We start from the raw sequence: 13,869 nt of genomic DNA on the forward strand, positions 1-13,869 counted from the left end.
TTCTTTACTTCCCAAATTTGGCATCATTTAATGGATAAAGTGAATATTCTCAATCACATAACCACTTTAATTTTCGTACCAGGGCATACTTTTTAAGAAGTCACTTATTTATATTGTTTAAAATAGTAGCATTGAGAATGTGGGGAATTTAGTAGTCAGAGCTCTACTACTTACTTGCTGAATGATCTAAGGAAGTTTCTTCCCGTCTCTGAGCTTCAGTTTTATTCACTGATAAAATGGGCACAATAATACCTGTACTGTTTACATCACAGAATGTTTGTGAAAATCCACTGAGGTCGCTGAAAGCAAAATGTTTTATAAATTAGACAAGTAAATTTATAATTTATAATTGATGTTAGTCTAGGAAGGATAAGTGCTGTGAACTTCTCCTGCTAAATACCAATGGAGTTTATTTGTGGTTGGTACAAAAAGCAATAAAAAGCAAAAAAAAGTGCTGTACATTTAGTCCTTTGTTTCTTTAAATTTTGAAGGAGCTCTACCAGGTTCTGAAAAGGAATCTTATTAACATTTTGGGAAAAGCCTTTTTATTGAAACTTCTTGTAAGTTTTACATGCAAGGCACACAGATGTATGTAAGGATATCTAGCCAACATGTGCCCTTTTAAAAGAGAAAAGCTCTTCTTTAACCATCTTTTCCAAGAATCGTTAATTTGTATCAGAAAATTGGAGAGGCATGCAGGGATACCTTCCTAAGGAGCATAAAATGTCTGAGCAGTTATCACCCATAGCATCTGTCCCTTCTCTGATCTATTCCAGAGATCACTTGCCAATTCACAAATGCCACAGGGGACCTCTCCTGTGTGGTTATGTAACTCTTTTTTTTTTTTTTTTTTGCTGTACACGGGCCTCTCACTGTTGTGGCCTCTCCCGTTGCGGAGCACAGGCTCCGGACGTGCAGGCTCAGCGGCCATGGCTCAGGGGGCCCAGCTGCTCTGCGGCATGTGGGATCTTCCTGGACCAGGGCCCGAACCTGTGTCCCCTGCGTCGGCAGGTGGACTCTCAACTACTGCGCTACCAGGGAAGCCCCGGTTATGTAACTCTTGACCTGTGTAGGGCTTTCCCCTAAAACTGCACCATGAGGTCCTTAAGGACAGAGTCTGCGACTTATAGGTACTTGTGTCTCCTAGTTTCCGGCAGTAAATATTTATTAAATGAAAACTTGGCTGAGGCTGCATATCAAGGTCAGGAGGAAGTGGTGCCTCTTGGCAGATTTTATCCTCAGGGTAGGTTACCTGTTCCTGCATAATTGAAAGAAGACTCTGTGGCTTTGAAGGCTGTCTAACCCTTTCACAGGAGATCAAGTAATTGTGCTAGGCCATGGGTGTCAAATAAAGGGCATCACAGTTTAAGAAAGACATGAGAAATTAGGAGACAGTTCAGAGAACAGCTATCATGAAGATAAGGAGTTTAGAAAGGAAGATGTAGGAAGAGGGGAGGGAAATACTGGGATTATTTAAACCTGACAAGAGGAGCCTGAAAAAAAGCGTGGCAGGTAGTTGATTTTCAAAGATTTATGGGGATGATTATATAGAGCAGAGCTTCGCAACCTTTGTGGCAAGGCACACTTAAGAAAAGATTATATTGACAGGGCCCACAAGGATAATCAGGTAAGGCTGCTCAAGACTCGATTCTTCTCTAAGGCTTTGACATTCCTAGGTCCCACGCTGCCACCAGAGGACTTAGCACAGCCTTTGGATAGTGTTATGGACAGAATATTTGTGTCCTACCAAAACTCATATGATGAAACCCTAAGCCCAATATGATATTATAGTATTAGGAGATGGGGCCTTTGGGAGGTGATTTGGTCATAACAGTGGAGCCTTCATGAATGGAATTAGTGCTCTTATAGAAGAGACCTCAGAGAGCTCTCTCACCCACATTTTCTGTAGGGTTGCTGGGAGAAGACAGCTGTTTACAAACCAGGAAGTAGGTCTCACCAGACACAGAAGCTGCTGTTGCCTTCATTTCGGACTTCCCAGCCTCCAGAACTATGAGAAATAAGTGTTTGTTGTTCAAGCACCCAGTCTATGGTGTTTTGTTATGGCAGCCCAAACTGACTAGGACAGGGATTTGTGCACATGTTAGAAAATTGATGTAGAGTGCAGGGACTCTCTGTATTTTAGGTAGAGTAAGAAGAAGGAGGGTCAAAACAAAAGATGGAAGATTGGAATAAAATGCAAAAACACTTTATTCTTAGCTTTGAAAATACCAGATTGGTTTGTCAAAGGGTGTGTGTGTGTGTGTGCAGCATGTCCTAAAAGTCTTTATGCAGTTTAAGCTTCACTAACTTCAGAAAAATAAGTGCTACAGACTTATCCTCAAGGTCTCGTGAAAGTTTAATTATTTACATTTATTTTATAGTAACTTTAGTTTCGTGAATGTTGAATAACGAATTATTCATTTTCATGATTTGAGTCAGCCCCTCTGACTGAAGATGGTAACGACTGACTGCAACAAAAAGCAAAATTCCCTATTCAACATTCAGAAAAGTGGATAAAAGAACTTTTAAGTTCTTTAAAACTGGGTTTGTACGGCGAAAAGATTCTATAGGAAGGATGGATTTAAGGACATATATGATCCTGAGTATAAATATGTGGGTGCAAGCAAAAATTCCAGACAGTATTTCAGACATTTAAGGCAGTGGAATTGGTGAGACCCAAGTCAAGTTTCTATCAAACAGTAAAGGGGACCCAGGTAGTATCTGGGTTACAGATGGGACAAGCAGAAAATTTCATTACTGTAAATATATGAAACATGAAAGGATGGAGTTGGAAAATAGGATGGCAGGCTAGGGCTGAGGGACCTGGAAGGCCCAGCAGGGGCAGTCTGCTGGACTGGTGGGTGGAGGAGGGGCTGTGGACACACCCTCTCCATGTTGTCCCCTCCCGCACACTCAGAAACCCTTTGTGACTCTTCAGTGTTTTGTGATGCAGGCCTAGGACTGCACCCATACTCAGTGCTCAGTGCTCAGTGCTCATTTAACTTGAGGCAGCCCTGTGGTTCAGACGATGGAATTCGGAAAACCGAATGCTCTCTCAGTTTTGAACAGCGTTACTGAGGCATGTCTGAGCTTCGCCTCAACATTCTTGGATATTGACCCAAACCTCGTCATCCTGTGCGGGTTGGGGTTGCTTATTCTGTTCCTGTGGTTCCTGGTGAGCTTGCCATTTTCACCTACCTTCAGTAAAACCAAAGACATCCGAAAGGTAAGCAACCCTGGGTGAGCCCCCAACAGAGATTCTTTCTTTCTTTCTTTCTTTTATTTTTTAATTTTTTTATTTTTTAATTTTTTAATTTTTTTTTTGTGGTACGCGGGCCTCTCACTGTTGTGGCCTCTCCCGTTGCGGAGCACAGGCTCCGGACGCGCAGGCTCAGCGGCCATGGATCACGGGCCCAGCCGCTCCACGGCATGTGGGATCTTCCCGGACCGGGGCACGAACCCGTGTCCCTGCCTCGGCAGGCGGATTCTCAACCACTGCGCCACCAGGGAAGCCCAGAGATTCTTTATTGTTGTTTCCATTTCTAGTCCCACATTTTAAAATGAGTTTGGTTGGCTCAGAGAGACACCTAAGATGGGAAGCTCAAGGAGAGGATAGAACATCATCCTCCTAGGAAAAGAAGCCAGCCAGGGCTAGGGGTTCAGGGAGGACTAAGGCTCCCAGTTGAAGCCCATGTCCCATCTGACGGTTGGGAGGACTCCAGGATAAAATCCCAAACAGTAATTTTGTGGCCCTGGGTTGGGTTATTTAGAGAGTTGGGGATCTCTGCAGGAGAACAGACTTCCCTAATGCTTGATCATGAGTACATTGTCACGTCAGGCATCACTCAACAAAGCCTTCCTTTGTGCTGGGCTGATCGGAGCAGCAATGCTGAGCCTCTGAGCAGAGGCTGGAGCCTGAGCTCCAGGATACAGGGTCCTATCTGAGGGACGTGGACATGACTGCTGGCCTCAGATGCTATGCCCTCCTTGGGCAGTTGACTTCTGACTGAGAATATCAAGTGTGGATCTCATAGACAAAAGTCCTTCTTTGAGTTTGTCAAAGAAGAAAAAAATCGAAAGCATTTTAAACCTTTAAAATTGATAAAAGGAAGGAACATAAAGTTCTATTAATTAAAACAGAGTCATATTATTCATGGATAATGAATATCTGAGTTTCCTAGAGAGGAGTGAGAGAAATGAGCCCCAGCCCTTCATTCTTCTCTTTTTGTTCTCAGCATCAGCGCAGAGCCAAGGGGAGAAGGAAAGGAGGAACACCGAAAGGTAAGGTTCTGCCTATCCCCCCTGAACTCTCCAAGGTGACCCTTCCTGCCTTTTCCATGAGATCCAAGGTCCCTGATCTCTGAGGATGTCAACTGCTAGATACAGTTTCTCTCAGAAACCAGAGTTCTCAGAGGAGAGGCTTGTGGGAAGGCTGTCAGAGCCTGAGACACTTCTCAGATTCCCTGCTCTGCTCATTGCTGGGCATGAAGCAGTGATGGGCCTGGGCAATAGGTGTTTCCCGACAGGTGGCCATTGAGATGTCAAGAGTCAGAACTTCTGTGTCCTGACTTTGTAAAAGTCCTTTGACTTCCTGGATGATCAGATTCCTCTTTGAGGTAAATAACCATTGACCTATATTCCTCAAAGGGTGGTTCTGAATATCACATGGGAGAATACATATGAAAGCCCTTTGTGAATGATAAAGCAACATATATTTGAGCTTTGTTATTATTATCATTGACCATGTGATGTGACCCTGTTTCCTAGTTCTTGGGGCTCTCCAAGTCCAATCCACCAAGGGTACCGCTAAAGGACACTCTACTAAGCCTCCTATAAGGTCTCCTTGTTTCTACCTTCACCACTCTTCTGGTTTCCCAGGTTGGAGAACTTTCCAGAGCGATGTAGAGGAGGCAAGGAAGGTGCTTTCTCTTCTGCAAAGGTGACTGAACATTACCTTCTTTCCCATATCCTGCTTTTTAGTGGAGTCTTTGAATTTCTAGGGCCTCAGTGAAGCCTGGGATTGACATGGGAGGGAAAATCCTCAGATTCAGAATGTGAAAGCCTTGGGGAGGGGGATAAAAGATTTATTGTGAGATTAAGGAAGTAAAAGAATGTGAAAGGATAGTATACATTGGGCAGCCATACTTTTGCCACACCTGCCAGGGTCTCATGTTTGTTCTGGTCCTGGTTGCATCTTTGTACTTCCTGTCTTCTGCAGCCCCCTGGGCCGGCACGATGACATCACCCGCTTTCGTCAACTCTTGTGTCCAGACCCCTTCTGTGAGGTGTGTAATAATGCAACTGCTGAGGTCAATCGGCTGCTACTCCCAGAGGCCCTGGAAGATCCTACTTCCTCTGTGTTCCCGTTGACTTCCACAGCTCCTGTGACTGAGTCATCGTTTGCTCTGTCCCCTGCCTCCTCAACAGTCCCTTCAAGAGACCTAACACCAGCCTCTCTGCCTGAGCCTTCCCCACTGCCCCCCTCCGCTCTCTCCCCTAACCCAATGACCCCCTTAGGTGACTTGTTTTCACCCTCCCCATTGGGTCATTCTCTGGCACCGGAGCCTTTTCCTTCCTTGGATTCCAAATTCCCAGTGGACTATTCCCCACCCCAACCTCTTGCCTTTCCCCCTCTCCTACCACATGACACACAGACAGCAGATCCTGTTCTCCCACGAGAGGCCACTTTGTCTCCGGATACCATCTCCTCTCTTGACCCCACCCTTTCCCAAGATATCAACCCCTTATCAGATTTGTCCCAGGCAGTGGATCACCCCGATTCTTTTGCTTGTCATCATGCACCATCAACTCTGTCTGTTTCACCTCAGCCAGACTGCAGTTTATCTGCCACTCAATCTAAGTCAATTGCCATCTTATTGAAGCCTGTTCCGGAGAACTCACTTCCAGAAAGCCCTGGTGTGTTGTCCACTTGTGTTTCAACACTCAGAGGCACTGATCATTCAAGCCTGTCAGTTTCAGACTTCTCCTCGCGGCAAGCTCATGCCAAAGACTTGTTCCCTTCCACGTTGGCACAATGTGATTTCAATCAAGAGTTTCTTGCCCTCCATTCTTCAGAAGCCTCTTTTGGGGGAGACCCTGCAGCCAACCTTGTAGAGCCTGGTAACCTCTCATTTCTCAGCCCTGATGTCCTGGCACTCCTGGAGAGACAAGTCCAAAAGAGGAGCGATTTCCTGATGTGGAAGGAAAAGGAAAATAAAAAAGATTCTTTTCCAGAACAACTGAGGCCAGACTACCAACTAAATTCTTCAGGGAAAATGTTAGAGTCAGTTGCTGATAAGCATGACTCGGCGGTCTGCCTTCCCTTTTGGAGCAGCAAAGACAAACCAAAGGAGCTGCATGTGCCTCAGCAGCTGCCATATCCTAAGACCCTGGAGGACCATCTACAGCAAAAACCTATGCAGTTCTTCTGGGGTCTCCCATCTCTGCACAGCGAGTCCTTGCCCTCTGCTGTTCATGTCTTGGCTGACAGTTCCTCAATCTTTATTTTCAATAGAAACTCGAATGCCTCCACAGGCCAAGAATCACCAGTGCTTCCTGATCCCCTACCTCTGTCCTTGCCTGAGATTCAGCCTGAACCCTTGCCTCAAACGCTGCCTCAATCTCAGCCACTACCTCTCACTCAGGTCCAGTCCCAGGCCGACCCTCAATCCCCACTCCCAGTCATACCATCTGATCCTCTACCCCAGATTAGGATCTGTGGAGTAAGTTTCCACAGACCTCAGGATGAGTCAGTGTCTCTCTCCTCATCTGAAATTCAACAGCTGGAATGGAACATTTTGCAGAAACAACAGGAAAGTGTGTGGGGTTTACCCTCTGTGGTCCAAAGATCTTGGGAAGACTTTTGTCCATCAGCTACTAACATTCCTTGCCACCGGGCCCCCCAGGCCCATGCTTCAATCTCCATCCTTCCTGGGGAGTTTCCTCTCAGTGATGAACTTTGGAAGAAACTAGAGCATCACCTTCGAAAGAGGCTCATCCAACACCGGTGGGGCCTGCCCCGCAGAGTCTACGAGTCTTTGTCACTGATGTTGCCTCCAAATGGTTTTTCAGAGGCATCTGAGTCGGAGACCAATGATGGAGTCTCACTGATCCCTGTGTCTAAGGGTCAGAGTAGCAAAACTGTAAATGTTGGATTGAGCCAAACTGGAAGCTTCCATGAGAGGAGCTCAGAAATGTTCCAGCGAGAGGAAGATGTGGGGAAGGATCTGGGACCCAGCCTAGAGAATGGCCCAAAAGAGCACCTGTTGAATGACCCAAAGAGTTCTTCAGGTAAGGATCTGGGGTATGACTCTGAGAAAGACCTAAACAGTCAGATGGTGAGTCTCTCAGAGAAAAATTCAAGGGTGTCAGCAGAGAGTCTAGGTCAGAGACAACTTGAAAATGTCCTAAAAGTACATTTGATCAAGAAGTTTGAGGAAATAAATGAGGGTCGGCTCCCTAGGACTGTGCATAATTCATGGCATGCTATCAAGCAAACATCGCTTGCTTCTGTGAAATCCCACACCCAAACAAAACAGAGAAGTTTGCCATCATCCGTGGGTGAGGCCCACTCCCTGAATACCTTCCAGAACCTGACTTTTGTTGATTCCAGTGCACTACACATGCTGGAAGCCCATATTAAAAGTTTTCGTATGAGGATGTTGTGGGGCCTTCCCCGCAGGGTCCTTGAATCCATACGGCTCTCTGAATTGAAAGACGCCTCGTTCCAGTCCTTGTCTCATGCCACCTTGCCTTCCTCAACCAATGTGATTTCTGAGGCAGACTCCAAATCTGGGAGCGTCAAGTCCTCTAGAGGAAGCTCTAAATCTCTCCATGGAGACAAAGTGGGCACAACAACAACCCCTGGCCTGGATCGTTCTCTCCCTGCCACCTCACCTGGGGGCAAAGGAGGACAGAGGGTCCTGAGACAATCACACTCTGATGTCAACCGTGGGCTGGCAGAGGATGTTCAGAGAATTAAGGATGCCAGACAGACTCGTCTGCCTGTCTCACTCTGCGTCACAGGGAAAGCAGGTCCTAGACAGACTCAACTTGTCAACAGATATCCCCAAAAGCTGCTTGCAAAGCAAGCTGGGGCCAAATATGAGCCGAAGCATAAGAGTGTGAGTTCCAGTGATAAAGGAGAAATGCAACGAGGCAAAAAGGTGGAGAAGTCAGAACCTGTTTCCATGCCCAAATTGTCTAGGGAGGTAGTCACGGCTGAGGAGTTTGATACTCTTCAATTAAAAACTAGTGACATGTTGACAACTCACAAGCCAGGGAGCTCCCAAATGATAAATGTGAATGAGAACAAAGAAGAAACTACCGTGACCACTGCAAGCCCCCCACCCAAATTACCAGTTTCCCAACATCCTAAGTCATTAGACCTTAAAGAACAACTGTTCAGTGAGTTAAACTTTCAACAGGAGAACAGGGAGCATAGCCAGGCTCAAGGCCAACCTACTGACACATCCCTTGCTTCAGCTAACTTGACTTACGAGGCCTCACTGACTCATGCCCAGGGTGTCTCACGTGGGGACATGGGAGCTTCCCGGGTGCTGCATGTCCATTTGAAGGACAGAGGAATCGGGATGGAGCAACAGCAGGAACCTTGGGTCCCTAAGCATGCCTTAAGGAGGTGCCAGGATAAGAATTTCCCACCAACTGCAAAGAGAGTGAGCCCTCTGGAGCCCAAGGCAGAAGAGCTTGGTGGAGGGGACACAGGGTTGGGGACATCCCAACTTCGGAGGAAGAGTTTCCCTACTCAGGAGATGGTACTAAAGAAGACACTTGCGAGCAAGTCTTCCCAGACCCTATCACAGAAGGGACAGCCTCTTCCTGAAGGCAATGTCAGAAAAAGAATGCAGGACTTCTTGCAATGGTTTTTTTCTGGGATAAAATACAAAAGGCAAGAAGATGCCCAGGAAAAGGGCAGCCCCATATCAGCTGTGCAGAACAGAGGCCTAGTTAAAAGTAGAGCTGCCTTTACTGGGACAACTGCAGCTCAGAAAATCGCGACAGACATGAGGAAGTCCGTAGAGGGGAAACTGGGGTGTCAGCATGTAATTGATGTCACCTGCTCTCAAGGGCCCCTTCGTTCCCCAGTGCAGTTTAGGAAAACTCAGCAAAAGGCAAAAGTGCAGGTCCCGACAGAGCCTGTCCAGGGGCGTCCTTTCAACTACAGGGCTCCCTCCTGTAATGTGACAAATATCAAGTCCCGCCATCAAGAAGCTATCTCTGCTGGCCAGAGTTACCCTCCAAGTACCAGACAGATCAGAGATAAGAAGAGACCCCCCCAGAAAGTTGTGGCATTCAAGGACCAGCGACTGTGTCCCAAACATCCCCCACCAGTGTCCCACAGGGAGCCTGTGCCCCCCCCACGCCCCCCCACCAGGCGTCAACCTGGCCAGGCACCCCCAGCTGCGCTCAGCACTGCTGAAGGCACTGTGTTCAGACACCTCTCTACTGTTTAGACAGAAGACACGCCTCCAGAATTTCCAAGGGAGAAGACTTCCCATCCAGAAATAACTCCTTCCTTGTGGAGATTATTGATTCTCCCCAATAAATGTTTATGTAATAATAGTGTATCTTTTCTGTGTACTGTGTTGGCGGCATGGGTTTTGGGTAACTCAGGGCTTATGTGTAAGGGAAAGGAAGGAGATAGTTCAGCTCTTACTGATTGCTTCCTTTGGCTTTGGCTAAAAGGTGACCAGTCCTCTGGAGTTCTCGCTGAGAAATAGATATCGTGCCCCCTCCCTCCCCCGCCATCCCCCCCCAACCCCAAAGCCCATTTCCTCCCTGATGAAATTTGAGGAGATGGGCTTTGTCTTCTGCCACTTAGCTTAGCCTTAATGGAAACATATAGCAGCCCACACCTCCCCCCTCACTGAACGTTTTATATCCTTTAGAGAAGTAGGGAAGATAGGTCTTTTATACCTGAGAAGCGTTAAGGACAGGTATACTTTCTCCAAGTAATGCTGAAGAAGAAACAACAGCTTAATCATTATTTAGAACTCAGTGACCAGAGGCTCCTACAGGGGGCTGAACCCTGAATGGCACTATTTGGGCGGAGGTGTTGCTGTACTGGACCCTGGGCTAGTTGCCGTAGGGTCCAGAAACAGCACAGCAGCTGCTTAAGAATCTGTCATGTGGGTATGTGCGGGCGAGAAGATGGCGGCGGCGGGGGAAGCAGCGTGAGGAGTCGGACGAGCGCCGAGGCTCATTGAAACGGGCCGCCATGGCCCTCCGCAACCCGCAGTATATTTTTGGAGATTTTAGCCCTGATGAATTCAATCAGTTCTTTGTGACTCCTCGCTCTTCAGTTGAGCTTCCTCCGTACGGTGGAGCAGTTCTGTGTGGCGCACAGGCCGCTGGTGAGCTGCCCGATGGTAAGCTTGTGCTCTCCTTCATTCCCTGACGTGTGTGCTGGGTGGGCAGGCTTCCTGGAAGCGGTGTTCTGTTGGTCCATACCGTTTGGATAAGCATTCCCTTACTGCTTGGTGTTTTTGCTGTAAGCTATAGCAGATTCAATGCCCGAACCACTTTGACGAATGAATTAAAGTTTGTTCTGTGCTTCAGAGTGCCAGCCGTGCAAAGGGCAGGACTGTCAGAGAATTGAATTTGGTGTTAATGAAGTAATTGAACCCAATGGCGCTTTGCTGAGAACTCCCACCTACAGTATTTCAAGCACATTGAATCCTCAGGCCCCGGAATTTATCCTTAGTTGCACGACTTCCAGAAAGATCCCCAGTGACATCGATAAAGAAGTGAACTACAGCTCAGCTGACTGCCAATACCCAGGCTCTGCCCTCGCCCTGGATGGCAGCTCTAACGTGGAGGCGGAAGTTTTAGAGAATGATGGCGTCTCGGGTGGTCTTGGACAAAGGGAGCGTAAAAAGAAGGAAAAACGCCCCCCTGGATATTACAGTTACTTGAAAGACGGCGGCGAGGGTGGTCCTTCCACAGAAGCCCTGGTCAATGGCCATGCCGGTCCAGCAGTCCCCAACAGTGTAGGCACGGAGGATGTGGACTCGATGGGTGATGTGCCCCCCGTGGGGACACCCAGGACTTGGGGCAGCCCCCAGGACACCACGGACTTCGTCAGCGACGCCGTGCCTGCTGGTTCTTTCCCCGGAGCCCTTGACAGCGGGGCCAGGACTGCAGGGCAGCCTGAGGGCTGCCCCGGGGCCAACTTGGAGCCCTCTCACCTCCCTGCAGAGGCCAGCAGGGACACCCTGTTGAGGACAGCTGTGGCTCAGCCTGCCGTTGGGACCGATACTACTGAGAACCTTGGAGTCACTAACGGACAAGTACTAGAATCCTTGGGTGAGGGCACAGCTGCCAACGGGGTGGAGTTGCACACTGTGGAGAGCTGGAGTTGGACACTGTGGACTCGGACCCCGCCAAGGCCGAGAGCGGCCCCCCTCGCGCGGACACCCCGGCCTCTGCGGCAGCCACCGCTCCTGCTGGTCAGAGTCAGCCCGCCAAGTCGTGGGCCAGTCTTTTTCATGATTCTAAGCCCTCTGCCTCCTGCTGCTGCTGCTCCTCCTCCTCCTCCTCCTCCTCCTCCTCCTCCTCCTCCTCCTCCTCCTCCTCCTCCTCCTCCTCCTCCTCCTCGCCTGTGGTTTCCATGGAAACTAAGTATTCCCCTCCTGCCACATCTTCCCTGGTCTCTGAAAAGCAGGCTGAAGTCAAGGAAGGGCTGGTTTCAGTTTCCGAAGATCCTGTAGCCATGAAGATTGCAGGTATAGTTCAAAAGACACAAGTGTGAAACCAAGATGGGAGTTGACAGTCTGGGCTAAAAACTTTGGTGGTATGTTGTTACCCAGAGCCGTAGTTGATTGATCACCCGTGTGTTAAGAGGAATTTCTGAATAATGCCTGTACCTTCCTTTTTTTTTTTTTTTTTTTTTTTTTTTTTGCGGTATGCGGGCCTCTCTCACTGTTGTGGCCTCTCCCGTTGCGGAGCACAGGCTCCGGACGCACAGGCTCAGCGGCCATGGCTCACGGGCTTAGTTGCTCCGCGGCATGTGGGATCTTCCCGGACCAGGGCACGAACCCGTGTCTCCTGCATCGGCAGGCGGATTCTCAACCACTGCGCCACCAGGGAAGCCCATGCCTGTACCTTAAATGTTACTAAAAGTATAATGGTATATGAGCAAAATGGGGTGGGGAGGGGGCTGTCATACCTCTATGTTAAGTGGAAAATCCATGTCCTAAACACCACTTTTTTACCAGTCCTTTTCTATTGACAAACGACATTTTCATTTCTTGCCTTTTGATCAAGTGATTGTACTCCATTGTGTGACTGTGTAATAGGCAGTCCCACCTGTGTTCCAGCTGTTGTATACCTTTGGTGTCATAACCCCTGATTTGGACTCACTTTGCATTGTTTCTTTATTTCTCAGGATATAAGAAAGTATTTGGGGTTTTTCCTTTTTAATGCCTATTTTGGATTGAGTAAATGGATTTTACTCAGTTTCAGCACACCAAGGCCAACTCTTGACAAGATGAGAGAAACGGTAACAGTTTGGCCTAAAGTTAATGTTTTATTCGACGTGCTGAGGCTCAAAAGTAGGACCAGTTCACAGTAAAACTATAAAGCTGCATGACTTGCGATTTTTAAAGTTAAAGTAGTAAGTCAGAAACAGAGGCGCCGTGTCTGTTTATATACGTCTAAGAAGCCGGGGCTGCTCTTCAGGTTTCCTTCTACTCAGGAGTTTACTAGTAACCACCTTTTCAGGGTTTTGCCCCTTAGCCGAGTTAAAGTTAGCTGTCTTATTTAGTTTAGGCTTTATGTGGTGTTTGCTGATTTAACATTTTGGTATATGCGTGACAGCATTCATTACCAGGGTGAGGGTGAAAGCAGTAGCAAGACGCCAAGTGCATACCCTGTTATGAGTGGTCAGAACTCCCTCAGACAGAAAACACATCCTTTTGATGGCAGGAAGGTGACAGCAAGCAATACTTTAACATTGTTTGAAATGAGCATATTATTCCTTATACAGAGTACATTATTTTGAATAATCTGAGTGTCTGGAGTTCTCTTAAAATGAAGTTAATTGATAGATGAATCACCATTTTGGGCTTTAAAGTGATAACTTTTAGGTTATTGGGTGAATTTTTCATTATAAATATTAAAATGCTAGTAATGTGTTATTATTATTAAAATGTGTGCATTGCAAGGGAAAGCTGTCAAGGTCAGGAAAGGGAAGTACAAGCCTTTGAGTAGCTCATTAAGTTAAAAGTTTATTTTTAGTCTGTAATGAGAGATACATGGTGCGACGCTTTTGAAAATGTGCATTCTGAGTTTAAAGTCAGAAGGCATTGTAATTGTATTTCTGTTCCTAAAACCTGCTTCACAAAGGAAAAACCTCCCATTCCTGGGAAATTTTCTCAGTCTTCATTTAAAATAAGAAAGAAAAGATTCATTTTAAATGTTTTAAAGCGTTCTAGTCATATGACTTTCAATGTGGTTTGATACGTAGTTTGCTGTGTATGTTAAAATCTTGTTGACCTGCTAAAATCTAATGTTAACCTGCTTTCTAAAACACTGTGAAGGGAATTCCCTGGTGGCCCAGTGGTTAGGTGCTTTCACTGCTGGGGCCTGGTCCCCCCGCCCGCCCCGGTCGGGGAACTAAGACCCTGCAAGCCCCACGGCACGGCCAACAACAACAGAAAAAGAAAAGTAAATTAAAATGATGTACAAGTAGAGGCTCTTAGTTATTTGTATTCGTGGAGAGTGTTGCTGCAGTCTAATCATCGTTGAGTTCATGCAGTGTGCTCTTCCATTGCCGTGCGGGACCCCCCATTTATTTTCTTAATTCTCTTTTTGATTAGGTCAGTTGTAAAGGTGTTTTAATTGTCTGAG

At 47.2% G+C, this 13,869-nt stretch overlaps 1 protein-coding gene and 1 pseudogene across 1 annotated transcript; both read left to right on the forward strand.

The window, feature by feature from the left end:
• The first annotated feature begins 3,028 nt into the window (after positions 1 to 3,028).
• Positions 3,029 to 9,528, forward strand: LOC131760831 (spermatogenesis-associated protein 31D4-like; annotated as a pseudogene).
• Positions 9,529 to 10,154: 626 nt separating this feature from the next.
• On the forward strand, positions 10,155 to 11,770 carry LOC131760832 (ubiquitin carboxyl-terminal hydrolase 10-like). Its single transcript, XM_059070928.2, is given in 3 exon segments — positions 10,155 to 10,388; positions 10,597 to 11,372; positions 11,375 to 11,770. Coding segments are annotated over 3 exon segments (1,323 nt in total). The 5' UTR covers positions 10,155 to 10,237.
• Positions 11,771 to 13,869: the final 2,099 nt, after the last annotated feature.

This window comes from Kogia breviceps, chromosome 8 (genome assembly GCF_026419965.1).
Source record: "Kogia breviceps isolate mKogBre1 chromosome 8, mKogBre1 haplotype 1, whole genome shotgun sequence".
Lineage (NCBI taxonomy): Eukaryota > Metazoa > Chordata > Mammalia > Artiodactyla > Physeteridae > Kogia > Kogia breviceps.